This window comes from Lasiosphaeria miniovina (genome assembly GCF_030549165.1).
Source record: "Lasiosphaeria miniovina strain SMH2392-1A chromosome Unknown B0T26scaffold_9, whole genome shotgun sequence".
In the NCBI taxonomy this organism is placed as follows: Eukaryota; Fungi; Ascomycota; class Sordariomycetes; order Sordariales; family Lasiosphaeriaceae; genus Lasiosphaeria; species Lasiosphaeria miniovina.
The window spans coordinates 310,863-330,005 of NW_026848228.1; the positions used below are offsets into that span (position 1 = coordinate 310,863).

The following is a 19,143-nucleotide window of genomic DNA, read 5'->3' on the forward strand; positions in this document are numbered from 1 at the left end:
GCGCCCGCCCACCTCATCAGGCTACCCCACCCCACCTTCTTTTCTTAACACCCCCGCCGCCGCCCCACCATCCCTTGTCTGCAAGCAACCCCGACTCCCGAGTCTTTTCTTTTTTGAATGGGGGGGAGGCGCGCGCCGCATTTCCAATTCGTCGGTGCAAATTCAGTCACGTGCCGCCGCCGCCCGAGTCTCGGCCTTTTTGGGACCCTTTCAGATTTCATCGCTTTTCGTCCTAAAATATCGGTTAAAATCAGGTTGATATGTATCAACAGAGAAGTGAGTATATGGATCACCACTTGTGCCAATAAATACAAATGTTGGACCAACGTAAAGGTAATAAGCATGCTTCGTATTTCGAGATGGATGCAAAGGCGGCAGAAAAGAAAATCTCTTCTTGATTCCTGCGCCGAGAATGACGGGCGATTGCTGGACGAGATTCTGCCAACGTGTCGTGCATTGCATGAGCCTATATGTATGTAGTATAGAATGATGTATGTATGCACTGTACCAAGCAGAAAGCAGCAGGTCATTTTCAGCATAAAAAGAAACCGCCGGCGCCAGGGCTGCAGCTTCCCTTTGCAAAGTTACCGGATACATATAAGAGATTGCGTACATTCCCTAGCCAGGGAGAAGAGGCAAAAAAAAGAAAATAGACTGGCTAGCCAAGGAATATATATATGTAACCATGGTACCTCAGATGTCGTACAGTAACAATCAATATTTGCATAGATGACACCTCCTGACCCGGAGTTCATTTTCTTAGAACTCTGTGTATGCGACTGGCCGGCTTCTTGAAAACGAACATATGCCAAAAATAATACACCGAGAGGCGCACCAGCCTCCAACGACGATGAAGAGTGGGATAGAACACAGCCATTGACTCATCATTAGTCGAGAAGCCTCCACAGAAAAACTGATTCCGCAGTCATATTTATGCCACATGTCAATGTCTCTGGCTTTGAATTTGTTCTCATTTGTCCCTCAACTAGCCAACCTGCTGGTGCGGGCAAACCACAACTTGGTCATTTCGTGCTTGTTTCACTGTCCCAAGCCGTCTTCTCCCGCCGGCCCCTCAGACACAAGACAATGCCATCCATCGCATAACCGCCCGCCAGTCCGGGGGTGACAAATATCAATGTAGCGGAAAACACACAAAATACGCTCAAAAGTCTCGCGTCTCATCCAACGCCATGGAAAAGGGAACACCCTCATTTCGTCCACGGCCATAGGGATACGTGGTGGACCATCACAACACACACGCCCCATTCTAGTTCCGAAGAATTGCGTTGCCACTCTTGTTCATGCCTATGTTCCTGAAACAACCATTTTGACGTCCACAGTGGACGAAGAAAACCCTCTCCAAACACCGATAAGCACGACGAGATATATTGGAAACATGCCGCAAGGTTTCGTGGTATCATGAGACACACCTCCTCCCCTGATATTGTGATAGGAGAGGGGTGTCATCTTGCTCTCCCTGGTTTTCATTGTCCATTGTACTGCTCCTCCATTTGCGAGACTTGGGCGTCGAGATTGTGATAGTCGAGGATCTCCGAGTACCTTGCAACAGAGTTAGAAACAAATACTTCCGATTGCCCAAAAGGCCGATATCCCATAGAGCCAACTCACATCATAATCTTCCACGTATCCACTGGCAAATCGGCATCGTTGAAACTCCAGTCAAACTTCTCCTCTGCGGATGGCTCGTCGGTGGGATCATGGTACGGCGCTAGGTACTCGTGCGCTAGCGCTTCGGTGGCCGTTATCCGCTTCTTAGGATCGAAGACAAGCATGCGTTCGAGAAGATCGATTGCTAGCAGGAGTCAGCGCTCTCATTCTTATAACCATGAATCTTCGCTTTACGTACCCGATTCATCGGCATTCTTGAACTTGTTCTTGAGGGGTTGCCGTTCACGCTTAGGGAGCGACTTGACGAATCTCAACGTCTTTAAAAAAATGTTAGTTTCCTCATTTTCCGGTACTAAGCGAGGGCTAATACGCACATTCTCACTGGCGATGGTGTTGATCACATCGTCCGGCGGTGTTCCCAACAGTTCTGTGATGATGGAGAACTGGTTGACGTGATCCTTTCCAGGGAACAGGGGCTTGCCTTCGAGCATCTCGGCGAAAATGCAGCCTGCACTCCAAATGTCGACCTCCACATCGTACTTTTGCCAGGTGAGCATAATCTCGGGAGCACGGTAGTAGCGGGTTGAGACATATCCCGTCATTTGAGGGTCTTGGATGCGCGCCAGACCGAAGTCGCAGATCTTCAAATCGCAGTTTTCGTTTACTAGAATGTTACTCGGCTTCAAGTCTCGGTGGACTACGCCCGCAGAGTGGACGTATTTCAGGCCTCTCTAAAACAGCTGTCAGCCATGCCGTGCCCCGCGGGCCATTGCAACCACACCGAGTGACGTACCATGATCTGGTAGAGGAAGTATTGAATGAATTGTTTCTCGAGGGGTCTCGACGTCAGAAGTCTGTGAAGATCGGTTCCGAGAAGTTCGGTGACAAAGTAACTGTAGCAGTCAGATTAGCCACCGCGGTAAAAGCGGTCTAGTGGGATTAAAACATACATGTCCTCAAGGGGAGAAATGAAGATGTCGCTGAGTGAGATGACCTGCGCAAAGGCACGTTAGCCTGACTGGTTGCCATGACTGGGGGGTATTGTGATGGCCAACATTTTCGTGCTTCAGATGCTTCAGCAACTTCAGCTCTCGGTAGGTTCTCTTAGCGAGGACAGGAGTGCTGAATGGCTTCATGATTTTCTTGATGGCGACATTGTTGTTGGTGAGCTGGTCCCTTGCGGAGCTAGTCGAGGCGCGCAGTCGCTCGTCAGCGCAATGTCCTGATGGATTCCACGGGAATACGGATGAAGCCATACCAAACCAAACCAAATGCGCCCATGCCAACTGGCTGGAGATCCGAGTACCTATTACGCAAAGTCAGACCCCGACGTTTTATCTCTCCGTTGCTATATGCTCCTACCTCGAGGTGATCTCGAAAGTGGTGCCAAAGATCTGGGCGCGAACGAATTCAGCCATGATTGGTGGATTGGGTGGTTTCTACGAAATGGACTGATTGTCGAATGTCAGTCCTTGAAAACAAGAGCGCTGTAATTTGGACACGTCGACTTTGCGGTACAAGGGATGTCGGAATGACAATTGAGCGGCTGGGGATGAAGCGAGTCGACAGATGGCGGTGATGAGGGGACGAGAGGAATCGAATATCTCTTCTAGTTCCTTGGTGGGGTTGAGGAGACCAAGGGCTGGGGGTGCAGCGGTCCAGGCGCAACCGACAGCGAGGAACCTGAAGGCAGACAATGAAGTTTAGCTTGGCTCCGGCCGGGATTTGCCCTGTAGTGGAATCGCAGCAATCGGATTGTCAAGAGTGGGTTCCGCCCACCTACCCGTGGTGTTGCTTCTAAAAGCAAGCTCCCGGACGGAAGCTCCCTGGTGAGATGGGGAGAATAGTGCTGGCTCCCTTGAGAACTTGAAAGTTGGCGATTATCGTATGGTCCTTTAGCGCCACGATTTGGTAGGGAACAGGGCTGCCAAAGTTGGGTAGCTGGGTTGGCCGATCGCTGCTGCTCTGGGAAGTGACCGATACACCACAGCCCAATATCTCTTTTTCTCGGCTGGTTTCTCGCTCGGAATATCGCGGCACCAGCTGGATTGTGAAAATATCAAGGTAAGTCTCGTGCGCAAGCTGTGCGAGGCGTCGATGGACTGAACTGCTGGCGACACTTGTCGAAAGGTTACGGAAACAGGGTAGGGTCATTGCCAGCCCCCTCCCCTCTCGGATTTTTGACGGGTTACACAGGGCGACCTACCTAGGTGTTATAGCGAGTTAAGTTTTTAGTAGGGTATCTCCTTAGAGGGGTGACAGAGAGAGCCAGACACGCTAGGCGGTTGATTGTTGGAAAAGAGTCGAGAGAGAAAGAAGAAATAAAATTAAAAAGAGAATGAAGAAGCTTCCTGGCGGGTGTAGATAATAGAAATGTTGTTACGGGCGGAGGAGCTATGGTTGGCTGGGCGGAGTGAGGGTAGTAAGCCGGGCTTGGTGGTGCTTGCCTATTCTTGCAGGGCGCCTCAGTTTGGGCGGGAGAGGGGGCCACAATACGACGCGGGAGCAGAGAGAACAGGATATCAGAATCTCTCAAATTCCATGCTTTGACGCATTTTCCCGTCCCTCTCCATTCCACAAGAGGAGTGTGGGAGATCCCCAACGCTCTAGCCTGCAGCTTTTGCGGCGCTTGCTAACAAGTGCGTCTGACCTCCTGGTTCCAACCTCATGCAAGCCATCCCGTGGTGTCTACCTAACTATGGGATTCCTTCTGCACAGATGCGTATAACTCAGAAGAGCTTTGGTTTTAGTGTGCGAGCCATTTAGTCGTGTCTCTGGGGCAGATAGATCCATAGATACCGTAGGTACCTGAGGTAAGGATTCTACGCTAAAACATTGGGCGGAATTCTTGGACAGTGCTCTTATTATCGCCTGCTTGGCCACCTCGCTTTTTCTGCCTTCGAGTGCGAGCCAGCGGCGCATTCATTCCGCATTCCCTTGCAGACGCGACTGACTGCCTGCCTGTCTCCCAAACCGCTCGTCACCCGTCGCAATCTGCAATAACCATTTGCGGCCGCTACCTGCGGGTCGTGGATGGGTGGGTTTGGAAGAGAATAGCCCGCAAGAAGAAGCGCTGGCCAGAGCGGGGCTGCGTGAGTCTCGTCGGTTTGGCCAGCAGGTGAGTTGGATGTTCGACCCCTCCTCACCCAAACCGCCGATGACGTAGGTGGAAGGTGGGGTCAGCACAGGCCCTTGTCACCCTTGTTAGTCGTAGGCCAATCCCGCGGACCCTGGCGCCATCGCGATTTAGCGCGGGATCGAAGTGGGATCGAGCACTTTGGCGGTGACTGGAAGCCTGCTAGTGAACTCCCACTCCATTCCCCGAATGGTTGTTTGTGCGGGACATGGAAAGAATAATGGTCAACAAATGAACTAGCTAAGAAAAGCTTTACTAGTTATTCTATGCAGGGGATGCGCCTATATGATTCTTTATTAGAGAGTCCTCTACGACCTAACCCCTCATGCCATTTCCTAAGAAAGGCTTTCCGAGCGAATTGTACGTAACAAGGCCTTTCACATCTTAAAAACATACCGTGTAAGTCCCGCGCTAACAGAGATCGAGGGATTGGATCGGTCATGGGGCCTCTTTCCTCGTGGTTCACTACACGTGTAATACTTTACCCACGTATATAGCCTCGTTCAACGTCGGTTCAAATCCACATACTCAGGAGAACTTTCTCCGGACGAAGCACATACCTTAAATTGAATGGGGCTATGAGGCTAGGCTCGGAAGAACTTACTCGTCGGACCGTACGCTTGGCAGCCCTGTCATGCTTCAGATGGTCGGCTTCGTCCGGTCTTTGCAAATCTGCTTCCCCTTTTGAATAGCCGTACGCGCTACACCTACACCACCCTGTTCTACATAGACGTCTTTACTCCCAGTGAGCGGCTCTGGATGTCCATCTCCCGGCTAGCAAGTCCCTCGACAGGTCCACACCAGGGGAACTAACCCGACCCGTTCAGGGGATTTTCTTCTGTCTGTGTTTTCACGTAAAGACGGCTGGACCCTTTCAGTGATCATCAGGAACTTGACAGATCGGCCTCTTTGATGGGCGGGTAAAAGAATTAGGCCAGTTCAAAAGTAGCAACAATTCTCCGTCTCCATTTCAACAACATTCATACCATTTTCAACAAAACAAAATCAACCACTCACACATACCTCTCTCTCCATCTCTCTCTTCAGCCCCGAAAAAAAAAACCAAGCTGGGTTGGCGATGACTTGTTGCTGAACTTCGCACAGATAACGGCAGGTTTCGATACCGTGGTACCCTACATGAGTAGCGGGGTAGGTAGGTCCTCAGGCCAGGCCAGAGATGCAAGATGACGTCGTTTTGAATCCACCCCCTCAAAAGACGCGAGCCTTCGTGGGGCAACGAAGGAATGGGCATGTGTCGGAGTCCCCACTACAGTGGCCTTCTCACACCTATCCTTGTGCTAAGCCTGCACCAAGGGCTCTCCCGACCAAGTGCTCGTCATTTCTTTCCGTTTTTGGCACAGGCCGTCCGTGGATTAATTTTGTTTCATTATTCGTTCTGCGGTATCAGGTCGTTCTTCAGGCTTAGGCAGCTGAACGGCTTCGCTCCACGCCCGGTAACATAGCGAGAAACTACGAAAATAAAGGGATGCGTCTTCAGCTCTCTGTGGTATCCCCTAATAATTCTGTTGCCCCCACGATTTTTGATAGACGACAACTTGTTTCCTCGGGAGTCTCAGCCACTAATCGGGTACCATTATATGCAGAAAGGCAAGGTATCATTCAACGTGTACTTGCATTCATAGCAATGTGAATTTCTCAAGCTCATAGGCATAATACGCCTCAATTAGGTCGGTACCGCCTACCTACCTTGGGTACAGTAGGTATTCATAGGCAGAACCATTATCGTCTTATGCCCCTCAACTTCCTCCGATTTCTGATTCCTCTCTTCCCTTAGATGAACGAGAAATTAGTATCTACAGCAACGTGTTGATAGCACTTTAGTTCCTAGTTGCTTTCTCTGCTGCTCCTCATTGGATTTCTGTGCGGATGTCTTGCACTACAGCTCGCCCTTGCCAAGGCCGCTGTCTGACTTATCAACGGGCAGAGGCTCGATGTTCCAAATGCCCTCGGCGTACTCGTTGATGCAGCGATCCGAGCTGAAGAAGCCCATACGAGCAACGCTCGTAATGCACTTGGTAATCCAGCCCTCCTGGTCGCGGTATGCCTCGTCGATTATCGCGTGAGTCTCAATGTAGCTGTGGAAATCATCCGACACCAGGTAATAGTCGCCATGGTCACGGACTGCCGTAATCATGCCGGCAAAGTCTTGCTGGTCACCAAACGTGCCAGATTCAATGGCCTCAAACACCTTGGCCAAGTCGGGGTCAACCGTGTGAGCGCCATAGGTATGCGAATGACGAAGGTCCTCGACATCTTCTGCCAAGTTTCCAAAGAGGAAGATATTGTTCTCTCCAACCTCGCGAGTGATTTCAATCTACAGTCCGATTAGTCCACTGATATCACTTGTTTTACGAATAGATAAACCCACATTTGCGCCGTCGCAGGTTCCGATGATCAGGCCGCCGTTCAATACGAACTTCATATTGCTGGTTCCCGAGGCCCTAGTGATTGTCAGTAAGCATTCTTTCTGGGATTTTCACAACCGGCAAGTATGATACTTACTCAGTGCCAGCAGTCGAGATGTGCTCGCTGATATCCGAGGCCGGAGTGATAATTTCGGCCTTGCTCACGTTGTAGTCCTCAAGGAAGACTACCTTGAGCAAGTCACCAATGTCCTTGTCGTTGTTGACAACGAAACCAACGCTGTTGATCAAATGGATGATTTGCTTGGCCATCCAATACCCGGGAGCAGCCTTGCCGCCAAAGATAGAGACTCGCGGCAGCTGCTTCTTCCTTTCATCTGGTGTCAGGGCCTTGAGAGTAAGATACCGGTGGATAACCCCGAATATGTTCAGCTGCTGGCGCTTGTACTCGTGGATTCGCTTGACTTGGACATCGAAGAGTGCGGAAGGGTTGACAGACACTCCGGTGCTGGCTTTGATGTGCTTGGCAAGGCGAACCTTGTTTGCCAACTTGATCTCGGCCCATTCCTTACGGAAGTCCTTGTCGTTGACAGACAGCTCAATTTTGTTGAGAAGCGTCAAGTCTGTCAAAAAGTCCTCACCACCAGTCTTTGTCTTGATCAGCTCGGAAAGACGAGGGTTGGCTTGATGGAGCCATCTGCGGGGAGTGATGCCGTTTGTCACATTAGTGAACTTGTCGGGCCCAAAGATATTGACAAAGTCCTTGAAGATGGTGGTTTTGATAAGATCGGAGTGGAGCTCAGCAACACCATTGACCTTGTGGGAGCCGACAATAGCGAGGAACGCCATGCGAACCATCTTCGGCTGTGACTCCTCGATGATAGAAACTCTGCCCAGGAGGTCTCGGTCGTTGGGGAATGCCCGCTCAACCGACTGCAGGAAGAAGAGGTTGATATCGTAGATGATCTGTAGATGCCTTGGGAGGAGGTGCTGGAACAAGCCAACGGACCACTTCTCGAGAGCCTCGGGGAGCACGGTATGGTTGGTGTAACCGAAGGTGTTAACAACGATATTCCAAGCCTCGTCCCACTCGAGACCCTCTAGGTCGACAAGAATTCGTTGGAGCTCAACCACAGCCAGCGTCGGATGGGTATCGTTCAACTGGATGGCAACTTGGTCGGGGAACTCCTTCCATGCGCGCTTCGACTTCTTGAAGCGACGGACAATGTCGTAAAGAGAAGCAGCAACCCAGAAATACTGCTGCTTGAGACGCAGCTCCTTTCCTCGCTCGAGGTTGTCGTTGGGATACAGAACTGCGCTGATGGTCTCGGCTCGCTGCTGATCGGCAACCGAGCTTTCGTATTCACCGCTGTTGAACTTCTGGAAATCGAACTCGCCACTGGCAGCCTTGCTGGACCACAGTCTCAAGTTGTTGGTCGTTGGCGTCGCATAGCCGGGAACAGGCACATCGTAAGCCACAGCTTTAACGGTCTCACCACCCTCCCAATGTGCGACGGTCTTGCCCGAGCCGTCGGTCGACTTGTGGACGTTACCGTAAAATTGAATCTAATACATAGTCAGTGACCAATACCGTGTCTAGTAGTTCAAGGTGGGCAACTTACATCAACGGTCACATCATGCCTGGGAAACTCCCAGGGATTGAAGTCGAGCCAGTAGTCTGGCACCTCGACCTGGTATCCATCGATGATCTCCTGCTTGAAAATACCATAGCGATATCGCAAACCGTAACCCCAAGCCGGGTAATTCAAGCTTGCCAGACTGTCGAGGAAGCAGGCTGCGAGGCGTCCCAGACCACCGTTGCCCAGAGCAGCATCATGTTCCTGCTCAATAACATCCTCGATTCGGAAGCCAAGGTCGGCCAGACCAGCTGCAAAAAGCGACACAGTCAGCAAAACGGGGCAAGAAAAGGCAAGCCTTGATGGGTGTTTGGAGGACGGTACCAACCTTTTGCCACGTCTTTCTGGCCAATGTTCAACATGGCATTGTCGAGAGCTCTCCCCATCAAGAACTCCAAGCTCAAGTAATAGACACGCTTGCTGTCGGAGAAGGTCTGGCGTTGCTGGGTGCGGTTCCACTCCAAGACCAGGCGGTCACGGAATGCGAGACTGCAGGCAGCATACGCAGCCGACTCGTCGCAATTGAACATGCTTCGAGCCAAAGTAGTCTCGACATGGCGCACGACATCGGTCTCAAAGGCATCCTTGTCTTTGAAGCCACTGACTTGATGTTTTAACCAGGCCTCTCGCTGAGGTTCAGGGATGGACGCTGGAGGAGCTGTCAGCTCCGCCGGGGAATGAGGGGCATGTGGGGGCGTTGTGGTGTTGGGAGATTGAGGGGGCGGAGCTTGGATGACGATGACCTTGGGAGCTTCGTCCATCCCCGCCAGAAGAAGAACGAACAGTAAGCTCCCAAAGCCAATGCCAATGCGCGTGCATAATTATAATGGTGCGTTCGAATTACCTTCAACGCTCTTGATTTCCCCAGCCCCGAAACCTGTGAATGTGCGCTTGTGCTTTGGTCGAGAGATGCCTGCGGGGCTCACACCGCCCTGGATGTCGACGATGGGTGCCCCGACCGACGGCCGTCGCTCTCTGGTGGGAATTCGGTCGGTTGCCATGTTGGGCAATGGTTCAAATACTAGGAGGATTGTAGGTATGGTCTGGTTCCGGTTATTCTGCCCCGAGTGTAAGCTGGAGGAAAGCAATAAACCAAGTGCGACAAGAGAGGAGGAGGAAAAGGAGGTAAAAAGAGGTAAGACAGCTTGCCCGGTTGGCGGTGCTACTAGTAGTAAGATCCAGGCCAGCGGACTTACGTCGATCAGCTCAGCGGGGGGGAGTGCGTGGAGTGGGGTAGCTCTCGGGTCCTCGTCTTGTCCAGAGCTAGCTTCACTGGGATCGTGCCTGCTGATTTGGGCTTGCGGCGCCTCTTGGACTAGGGCGACGGGTAGTCGAGCAAGCAGGCGGCGTGCGGGAGGAGTCGAGGGATCGAGGAACCTGACGTTCAGACTGGGATTCGGGAGCGGTGGAGGAAAGAGAAAGCTTCCTGGGTTGTATGTACGAAGTGAATTCCCCAAAGCTATTCGTGTATGAAGAACTGCGAGAACTCGAGTAGGAAACCTGGAAGCAAGTCCAGGACAGAGGGACGAGTGCTAGTTCTTATTTCTTTAGACGGCAAGAGGCCAGGCCAGCTATGAACTGGGAGCCGGGACCCCAGGGGTGTTAGGAATGGAATCTTATACGTAATGGAAGGCACAGCTCCCGCGGCTGGTCAGACGGAGGCGGCCAGGCTTAGCAACATGAACTGGTATGTATGTACCGTGGTGCCCGGTCAGTTTGGATCCCACGCCGTGGGCTATGTAAGGTATGCACCACTGTCCTCTTGCCTGCACATCGACGTCGTGAGAGCTCCTCGTTCTTAAATCCCGGCCTGCTGCAAGTCTGCTGCTGGACCTCGTGATTGGCCTCGAGCTGCAGATGCATATGCAGCCGGAACGACTTTCTTTCTCACATACACGTCTCGTTTGACTTGGATACTGCAGCCCCGTTGCATCACCCGTTGAGAGATGAGGGGGAATGCCATCATTGGTACTCCCAATGGCTCCCAATGGCTCCCAATGGTCAAAAGCCAGTTCGCTGCCGGGCGGTTTGCGTCGCTTCAAACCAAACCTCCACGGAAGGCCATGGACCTTGGAAAAGGTGTCTGTGGCTGGGCGGTCACCAGTGCGGGGCGGCGGGATCAGCATCCCAAGACGAGACCCAACATCCCGTGCATGCCCTTGTCTAGTCTGATCAACGATTTGGCTTGCCAACGCCGTTACAGCATGGGACCTAGGAAGCGGCGTTGTCGAGTAGCGTAAGGTAACCCATGTTGCGGTGTCTGAGGAGCTGCTAGCTTGCGGCACATGGATGCCAGCCAGGTGCTCCGTAAAGACGGTTGAAAGAGCTCGAGAGACGTTCGTTTCGGAGAACGGTGACTCCTGAAACTTGAAAACTCCCGTCGGGGAAAGAACAACAGCTCAGCATGCCGTTAGAAAGCCGTGGCGCGCAGCGCAAGCGTCAGAGCTCCCTCCCCCCACCACCCCACCCATTGCAGCTGCCCTAGGCAATGTTGCATCAGTTGCATCATCGTTCAGAGGCTTCTGCAGGCGCACCGCGCAACCTTATTCGCCAGATCCAAGCACGTATCCTATCGCCGGTTGACACTCATATGAAAGGGAAGATAAGGTATTGGGCCACAATGCAATATCAATCCATGATCTGATATTTTGCTCTGCTGTCGGACCGATGATCGGCTAGCAGACATCCATGGCGCGCCTCCCAGCCCAGCCTGAGCGAGCCTAACCCATTACAATCCCCCAGTGAGCTTGGCTAGCCGTCACTGCCCCCTTAGTACCTTAGTGTACGGTTAGTTCAATTGATGCACAAGAGGTATCGTCTAGCCGCGTGCGGTTCTACGCTGGACATTGCTAACGGCGCTTTTCTTCTTCTCCTCCTCTCTAGCCGCCCGTGTCAGCGCTTCCGAAAGAATGGCTGCGAGTTCGCCCCGGCCCATCAGGGTCGAGTACGTCGGCACCAAATCCCTCGAGTGGGAGCCAGTACTACCATCGTCGCCCAGCAGTACCGAGCCCTCGAATACTGCAGCTTCTACCCCGGCTCCGACACCAGACCTGCCGGATTCGCAGGGCTCGGGGTCACTGGTAGATAGCTTGGAATCGTAGTCGTCGCAAGCGTCCCAGCTTCCCGAGACAGACGAAGAACTCAGGCAGCAATTGTCCCGGTACGCCCGAGATGAGCTTTCCGATATCCTATCCGAGTACGCCCCCACCGACACTGCCAAGCTGGATAAGGCGAAGCGGGCAAAGCTAACCTATTGCGTATTGGCTATATTTGACGACCCGGCATCGGAGCTTTTCACATTTGATATAGAGAATATGAAGCGTAGCCTTGAGAAGAAGGGCGACTCATCAGCCTTTATGACCTATCTCAAGTTCGTATATTCGATATATATACCCAAGATCCAGTTTATACTCGATACCTGGATGAACCAGGCGAAGAACTCGAAACGTAAGAGGTCGGACACGTCTTGGCATACTACGCCGACGGTCGAGGATCTTCCCACCGGAGACACCAGAGACAGGGCCGGCCGTTCTAACGCAGACAAGATCGCCCAGGCCAAAGTGCCAAAGTGGTACGGCGGAAGCTGTGTTCTCTCTGGCGGCACACCGGTCGACGGGGCACACATTGTAGACGTGAGGGCCTCGGGGATGAATGCCCTCCACTTCTGGGAGACGCTGGGTATGTTTTGGCCCTCTTAAGAATGTCGATAAGCTCGATATCAAAGGCCAGGAGGTACGGAACATCCTCCCCCTCAACCCGGGTGTCCATGTCTTCTGGGACCGGCACAGATTCGCGCTCCGTCCCGTCGAGCACCCGATAGACCCCGAGTATAGAATCTACTTATAGGTGGTGTGGTTCAAGGATCTAGACAAGTTTGGTGGCCTTATCAAAGGTGCCTGGGACCATTGCGGGTCCGGCACCATCGTGGACTTCCGGCGTGGGAGCGACGATAAGCTTATGTTCCCGCGCCTCGAGCATGGCGACGTCTACGAGCTATCTACGGCCGATCCAGTCAGGTGCCCACTACCCAGTATCCAATTTCTGCAGATTCGCTACGCCGTCCAGAAGATCATTGCGGGCCCGATGGCCGCCGGCGCGCTCAAGGACATCTTTAGTGGCGAGCCGCCCGAGGACGGGCCAGGCCCTGCCCGCCACGAGGAACCCTTAGCCGGCGATTGGGAGGTCCTCCTCGAAGCGGCCGTGGAAGCCGAAGTCCTGACCGGGGACGCGGCGGGGCGGTGGGCCAGATCGTTTCAGGACGCGGCCTACGATAAGGCCGAACAAGAAGCCAGGCTTCTTGCCGAGTTTCTTGCCGAGGAAGAGGAACTGGCTTCGTCAGAGCAAGAGGCGGGTGGAATGGGATGGGGTAAATATGGTCCGCCTCCTCCAGATATCGACCAGCACGATCTCCTTCTACGCGAAGACTGTACCATTCTACCCTCCCGGCCCGCTACGGGGAGACACGGGGGATATATGCCGCAAGTCGCACCCGGCGTGGGTGGTATGTAACGGCTGAGCCCCGCCAATATTTTTACGTCGTCCTGGTTCTCTCGCGAACGGTGGCCTTGAGTAAGATAGTAGATTAGCACACGTTGGAGTTAATAAATATACATATACTAGTACGACCGTGACCATTCGTCTTCTACGTGCCGGTCAAGTGCTTGATTAACTATTAAGATCGTGTGACTAGCCCGCAACTACCCTAGCTGTCGTTGCGAGTGAGAGGTAGGCCATCGTGAGTGACCTCGGAGGACGGTAGGAAAGCTCCGCGACGAGAAAACCGAGAGGGGGCGGGGGGCGCCTCTGCGATAGTTCAGTTGGGGTTGTAGCACCCACGGCAGTCATATTCATTAGGGTCGGGACCTCGGATGCGGTGGTATCATGCTCGGGTTATGTCGCAGCCGGGCAGCTTCACAGCCTCTGGAAGGTGCCTTAAATTGGGATGGATGGAAGCGCGGATATTGTTTTGTTGGCTCACTCAGCCCTCGACGGCGGCGGGCGGGTGCGGTGAGATCACATCCTGCCACCTCCATCAACTTATCACATGAACTAATTCAGCCCACAAATACTAGCACACACATACATACAATACCGACCCGGCCTGTTGCACCAGCGGTATAAGTCACATCTCCCAGCCTCCTCAAGGCATTGCCTTGTTCCCGCCAACGGGAGAGAATAAAGAGGCCGCATGGGACCTATATCGGATTTTGGATTCATTCCTTTGTCTCCCAGACCAAGACCCAGAATAGGTAACTGATCAATTCGAATACCACTACCATCGCCATATCATGCTAACAACTTTTACCTTACTCCGGGCTCACTCGAGCCATGTAACCCCGAGCCGTCTGCCACCTCCGGAGGCCGGTCCCGAATGACGGCCCCACTCCGGCCATACGCGGAACGACACAAAAGAGCACACGGCAAAAGAACAGCCCACAATGCCTTGTCAGACCTCCCGCTTTAGGGGGCTAGGCTAGGGCCCTCTTGCCCAGGCCAGCCGGCTGTCGATCTCAACAAAGACGGAGCTAAGTTTATCTTCGGTAAGGTACAGACACTTCGGGCCCATCTCGACTTCGTACTCTCTGAATGATATAACAACCGATGATGTCAAATCCCGAGCTGGCCTGTCCGGTCGACGGGAGTGAACATATAAAAATAAAAAATAAAAATTAAAAAAAATTAAAAAATTAGGGGGGTCCCCTCCCTACGTCATGTACCTTCCGTGCCGCCGAGTTGCCTTTTCCCCCATGGTGGCGCCGGTGTTTCGCGTCAGCCCACGAGTCGCCAACGTCTCACAGCCCGCCGACAAGCTACATACCCATCCTATAATACACGCGCCGCGCCGCGCACGCGTGTGGCCCATACCTCCCTCTCTCTCTCTGTGTGTGCGTGTGTGTGTGTGTGTGTGTGTGTGTGTGTGTGTGCACAAAATTCGGTGCCGTGTGCCTGCCGTAGCCGCACCGCCCATGCGGCAGCGTTGCCGGCTGACTGACTGACTGACTGACTACCTAGCCTGATATAGTTCGTCATCCCGTCTACCTCAAGGTTAAGGCAAGGTGAGATGAGGTGGATACCTCTCGTCCGAACCAAGGAACACAAGGTGAGAGGAGTAGATCCCTAATACCACGGTAATGGACAACACCAAAACAGGACAAGTACAGAACCAACTTGAATAATAATATCAAGCTTCACCACTTAGCTACCCTTGACATGGTCAGTCGGTAACCTCTTATATTTCACTTCACGTCTCGGATCGAGGCGTCACTTTTCTCTCATAGCGTGCTATATATATAAAACAAGAAAAACCCGAGCCCCAAGTTTAAAAGACGTCGTGTCTTCTTCTTGAAAGTCTGCACTACCCGAGAGTGGGGAGACGTATAGCTATTGAGATCCGATCGGCAATAAACCCCGTATCCTCGATTCCTATCAACAAAGCTGCCGCCTCCGTCCGATATCTCAACCCAACCCGGGCCATGACAAAAAAAAGTGTGCCTTGCGGAACCATTGCGTGCCGTAGCAAAAGGCCGAATCATGCTGAGCGAAGGAGCTCTTTTCAACACCGTCGCCCGTCTGTAGGCATTGCCCTTGCATAGGGACAGTAGCCTACCATTCCCCTCCCAAATATGGCTGGTTGAAATCCAAACCAGCTGGACCCGAGTCCGCCAAGACAAGGGCCGCCCGTACTATCTTAACCCCCCTCCGCCTCGTAAAGCATGGCCCAAAATTAAACATCATAAGTGCATGGGATATTGTCTTTCCCCTTAAAAAACCGGAGACTAGGCCGTGTGAAACGCCTTACTGAAAAATGTCGTGCCTCCAACGCCGTGTCATGCAAAGAGCCACCAACCCCGAGTCCTCGTTCTAGACAGTATGAAAGAGGGGCCGCACCGGGCGAGAGAGATGGTGAGTGATGTGGAGTGTTACAAAAGGGGGCTTAAAGAATACCAGAGTCCTTGAGAGCGTTGTTCAGGATCGTCTCCTTTACCGCGGCAAACACAAGACGGATGTTGGAGGTGTCGGTAGCTTGCGTCAAGCTGTACATGGTTAGCACGAATGACCGGGATGGGGTTAGAACCAAGGAACCCGCCGTGCTTACTGAGGATACAAATTGAGATGCGCCCTGTTGACCTGATTAAACCTCCAGAGTAGATACTTGGCGGCCTTGTTGACGTCGTTCCCACCAGAGTAGTCAGGGAAATAGTTCCCGAGCGGCGATCGCCCCAGTTTCTGCTTGAAGATATCCACCTTATTTAGGAAGAGGATTATACTGGTTCGCATGAACCATCGAGAGTTGACTACCGAGTCAAACAGCAGTAAACTCTCCATCATGCGGTTCTGTGAGTTAAGATTAGTAAGTGGAGTTCCTGCGGGACTGGGAAGCGTCTGCGCTTTACCTGACTACTCTCTTCGAGCAACACCTGGTCGTACTCGCTCAACGCAACACAGAAGATGATGGATGTGACGTTTTCAAAGCAGTGAATCCACTTCTTCCGTTCACTTCTTTGCCCGCCCACGTCAAACATGCTGGGGAAGGTCAGCATCCTACAGACGCTAAGGGAAACCCATCAAGAAGCTTAGACCCACTGGATGCTTAATTGGCCCATCTTGAATCTCGTCTCGTAGATGCCAGTCGTCTTTGTTCTGGCTCGTAGAACGTCCATCTCATTGGGGAGATAGTCGGGAGCTACAATCCTTACGGCCTCTTGGAAGAAGCTGTAGCGCGTGTTAGCTCTCTCGGACTGTTCGACAAGGCTGGATTGCGTGTGGCGACGAACTATTCTGCAGAGTCCATGAGGTAGAATTCGGTCTGCCTATCCATGAGCTGCTCCTTGGCGGGGTCATTCCATATCGCCTGGACGGCCACACCGACCTTGGGGTCTATTTGGGCTTGCGGTCCCGACTCGACAGTGTAATCGAGCAGGAAGTCGCAGTAGCTCTGATGTTCGTCGATAGCCGGCTCGATATCGAACTGGCGCATAGCGTTTATGACGGCCTTGGCGCACTCAATCAGATTCTTGAAAACGGTCGGCCGATAGTTGTAGAGTTCGTCATTCGAGTAGCCTTTCAGGTGAATGATCTTCATCTGCTTCACAATGGTCGACTTTCCGCTCTCGCCAGAGCCTAGGGAAACGATAACAGTCAGCTCTTCTGCAGCTCCATGGCGGCCTGGTTGGGCCCCGCACAAGCGCATGCCCATCCGTTGACTTACCGAGCAGTAGGATCTTGCATTCTCGCCGTAACCGCTTGGAATCTTCCTCTAGATCTTTGTCGATCTTCTGGCTCCTTTTTCTCTGTTCAGTTTCCACACCGTTGGTGCTCATACATGTCCCCATGGTGACCATGAATGCTCGCGGATCAAGTGGGAGAACGGACGCAAACGAAGGTCGTTTGAGCGGGGGGGCGCTAGGGGTGGGCGCCGTGAAGCTATCTGGCAAATCTGGTGCTCGCTTGTGCCTGGATTTTCCCTAGAAACCCATGGATGCGATGTCTGCGAGGAGTGGGAGGCGTGCGAATGCCGCGTGGATGCGTGTGCGAGCTGTTTGACAAGTTCCAGATGAGATCGGATCAGATCAGACCAACTAGACCAGATCAAGGTAGAGAGACAGGAGGAGCGGATTGGGCGGCCTCGTCGAGATGCTGGCTGGGTCGGCAAATGGGTCAGACGACTGTCGCCTTGTCGGGCACCGTGACCGGGTCGAGGCCAGGATGAAAGGTCTCGGCGAAGGTCTTTTAGAGCCACTACGTAAAGGTAGGTAGGCAATTGCGAAGACAACCAGGGCCGCGAGTACCTAGGTGTCACTGACGTCGGGCGAAATTGCGGGCATGCAGACCGAGTTGTGGGAAATTCGGTAGGGCCGGTGATTTGCAAAGCAGTACTCGGGGACGTCTGTTCGAGGGTCGATTGACACTAGTCGTCGAGGGAGGTTGTCAAACTGGCGGGCAGTTGAGGGTTTGGCGGTTTATCAGAATAGCGTAGGCGGCAGCTAATCAGGTAAGGTAGGGAGGTATCGTGGTGGGTAGTGGGTACGGCAAATGCCACGCACACAGCTTAATCCGCACGCTACCTGAGCTCTACAGCGGACACTACTGTTAAGCGATTTCCACCGACGACGCCTGGGTGGCTGTAGGTGGTGAGGTAGGGCAGGCAAGCGGGCGATGCTATTGGCGGCGATAGCTTATGGAGGCGGCGAGCGATGAATGGAAGCCCTTTCGCTGTCTCTATTGGCACGAGCGGGAAGTTGGTTTGGTTTGGTTTTGTTTTGCCCGGTCGGTAGGCGATGTGCACGCACGGCAATGGGTCTGGGGGACTTGGGGAGGGAGGAAAAGGATGGATGGAGACAGACAGGTTGGGCCGAGTGTGGAGAGAATTTTTGGTTCTCACCCTCGGCCGTCCGTCACTTCACACAGCACACATACATGTATGTACACACACGGCACTGCGGCATGGGTCCTTCTGAGCTGCCCGCACTCGCACCTCAGTGCCCGCAGTGCCGCCGGGGTAAGCCGCGAGAGAGGGGACCATGGACCACCTCCAGCCATTGCAAGAAAGAGCGGGCAGGGGGCCCGGGAGTTGTAGGGCCAAACTGCATGTAGGGCAGGGCAGGGCAGGGCAGTACCTTGAGGCGCGACAGACCCGCACCGAAACAAGTATTAGAGACTGGAGTCTACTGTCCTGTAACTGATCGAATGGATGCCCCTTCACGGGCATCTCCCCCATTGGCAATGATTTCCCCCTTCCGTCGTCCCCAGACTGGGCGTTGCGCATTGACCACTCGCACTTTCCCACAAAAGGCGCTACTTCGTACCTCTGGTATGGTACCGTGCCTTACCCTACCTACCGACGTTAGGTTGCCAGCCCAGTCTTTGCCCGGATAGCCTCCCCCAACAGGCTCCCCCTCCGTCGAAGCGTCCATCCAGGCCCGGGCATATCCATTTGTCGCCTTTTCAGGCTGATCGACAATGAAAGAAAGGCCTTTAAAGCTTTACCTCACGAGCTATTCAAAAGCACCTTCTTCAGGTACTGCACCTTAGGTAGCCCGTCCTGTATGTGGCCTGAGCTCGGCTATGGACTTGCGTAAGGGACCTATAGCCCGTACGGAATACATCAAGGTAAAATCTAGTGGATGCCGCTGAAGGTATATCACTCCCCGAATCGGACCTATCATTTCGAACTGGTCTCAACTGCCCGCCAAAAGGGCCCAGACCTACGATTCCTAAAAGCGACCGGCCTTATTACACGCGCAACCTCAAGCCTCCCTGTCGTAATGTACAGACATTCGTACGAACAATCGATGAATGTCCTGCTACCAATGGTAGGACCGGAGTATGCACGCCTACCTTTTCCTACGGAAGGTAA

General features: G+C 53.1%; 4 protein-coding genes across 4 annotated transcripts; 1 reads left to right on the forward strand and 3 right to left on the reverse strand.

The window, feature by feature from the left end:
* Positions 1-1,375: 1,375 nt before the first annotated feature.
* B0T26DRAFT_526325 (mitogen-activated protein kinase HOG1) lies at positions 1,376-3,443 on the reverse strand. The gene is made up of 9 exons (XM_060435503.1): positions 2,992-3,443; positions 2,888-2,935; positions 2,685-2,814; positions 2,580-2,623; positions 2,423-2,522; positions 2,004-2,360; positions 1,868-1,946; positions 1,630-1,813; positions 1,376-1,560 (listed from the first exon to the last, which is right to left on the reverse strand). Exons 1-9 carry the CDS (start codon positions 3,045-3,047, stop codon positions 1,485-1,487), a joined length of 1,074 nt encoding a protein of 357 aa, XP_060289330.1. The 5' UTR covers positions 3,048-3,443; the 3' UTR covers positions 1,376-1,484.
* A 3,096-nt stretch (positions 3,444-6,539) lies between these two features.
* Positions 6,540-9,827, reverse strand: B0T26DRAFT_526595 (glycosyl transferase). The gene is made up of 5 exons (XM_060435504.1): positions 9,115-9,827; positions 8,772-9,037; positions 7,289-8,715; positions 7,155-7,227; positions 6,540-7,100 (listed from the first exon to the last, which is right to left on the reverse strand). Exons 1-5 carry the CDS (start codon positions 9,545-9,547, stop codon positions 6,663-6,665), a joined length of 2,637 nt encoding a protein of 878 aa, XP_060289331.1. The 5' UTR covers positions 9,548-9,827; the 3' UTR covers positions 6,540-6,662.
* Positions 9,828-11,672: 1,845 nt separating this feature from the next.
* Positions 11,673-13,295, forward strand: B0T26DRAFT_876989 (uncharacterized protein; the record flags this gene model as incomplete). The annotated part of the gene is made up of 3 exons (XM_060448120.1): positions 11,673-11,866; positions 11,936-12,464; positions 12,655-13,295. The coding sequence occupies exons 1-3, from the start codon at positions 11,696-11,698 to the stop codon at positions 13,293-13,295; spliced, it is 1,341 nt and encodes a 446-aa protein (XP_060289332.1). The 5' UTR covers positions 11,673-11,695.
* Positions 13,296-15,519: 2,224 nt separating this feature from the next.
* B0T26DRAFT_526713 (guanine nucleotide-binding protein alpha-3 subunit) lies at positions 15,520-17,546 on the reverse strand. The gene is made up of 6 exons (XM_060435505.1): positions 16,996-17,546; positions 16,562-16,907; positions 16,371-16,499; positions 16,181-16,310; positions 15,883-16,121; positions 15,520-15,820 (listed from the first exon to the last, which is right to left on the reverse strand). Exons 1-6 carry the CDS (start codon positions 17,126-17,128, stop codon positions 15,721-15,723), a joined length of 1,077 nt encoding a protein of 358 aa, XP_060289333.1. The 5' UTR covers positions 17,129-17,546; the 3' UTR covers positions 15,520-15,720.
* Positions 17,547-19,143: the final 1,597 nt, after the last annotated feature.

Bases quoted from the DNA above. Each gene is read 5' to 3' on its own strand.
- B0T26DRAFT_526325 (XM_060435503.1), bottom strand. From the start codon at position 3,047: ATGGCTGAATTCGTTCGCGCCCAGATCTTTGGCACCACTTTCGAGATC. The intron at 2,936-2,991 runs GTAGGAGCATAT...TTTGCGTAATAG, and splicing joins ACTTTCGAGATCACCTCGAG to GTACTCGGATCTCCAGCCAG. The intron at 2,361-2,422 runs GTACGTCACTCG...CAGCTGTTTTAG, and splicing joins ACTTCCTCTACCAGATCATG to AGAGGCCTGAAATACGTCCA.
- B0T26DRAFT_526595 (XM_060435504.1), bottom strand. From the start codon at position 9,547: ATGGACGAAGCTCCCAAGGTCATCGTCATCCAAGCTCCGCCCCCTCAA. The intron at 9,038-9,114 runs GTTGGTACCGTC...CGCTTTTTGCAG, and splicing joins CCAGAAAGACGTGGCAAAAG to CTGGTCTGGCCGACCTTGGC. The intron at 7,101-7,154 runs GTGGGTTTATCT...ATCGGACTGTAG, and splicing joins GAACCTGCGACGGCGCAAAT to ATTGAAATCACTCGCGAGGT.
- B0T26DRAFT_526713 (XM_060435505.1), bottom strand. From the start codon at position 17,128: ATGGTCACCATGGGGACATGTATGAGCACCAACGGTGTGGAAACTGAA. The intron at 16,122-16,180 runs GTAAAGCGCAGA...CTTAACTCACAG, and splicing joins TGCTCGAAGAGAGTAGTCAG to AACCGCATGATGGAGAGTTT. The intron at 15,821-15,882 runs GTAAGCACGGCG...AACCATGTACAG, and splicing joins CATCTCAATTTGTATCCTCA to CTTGACGCAAGCTACCGACA.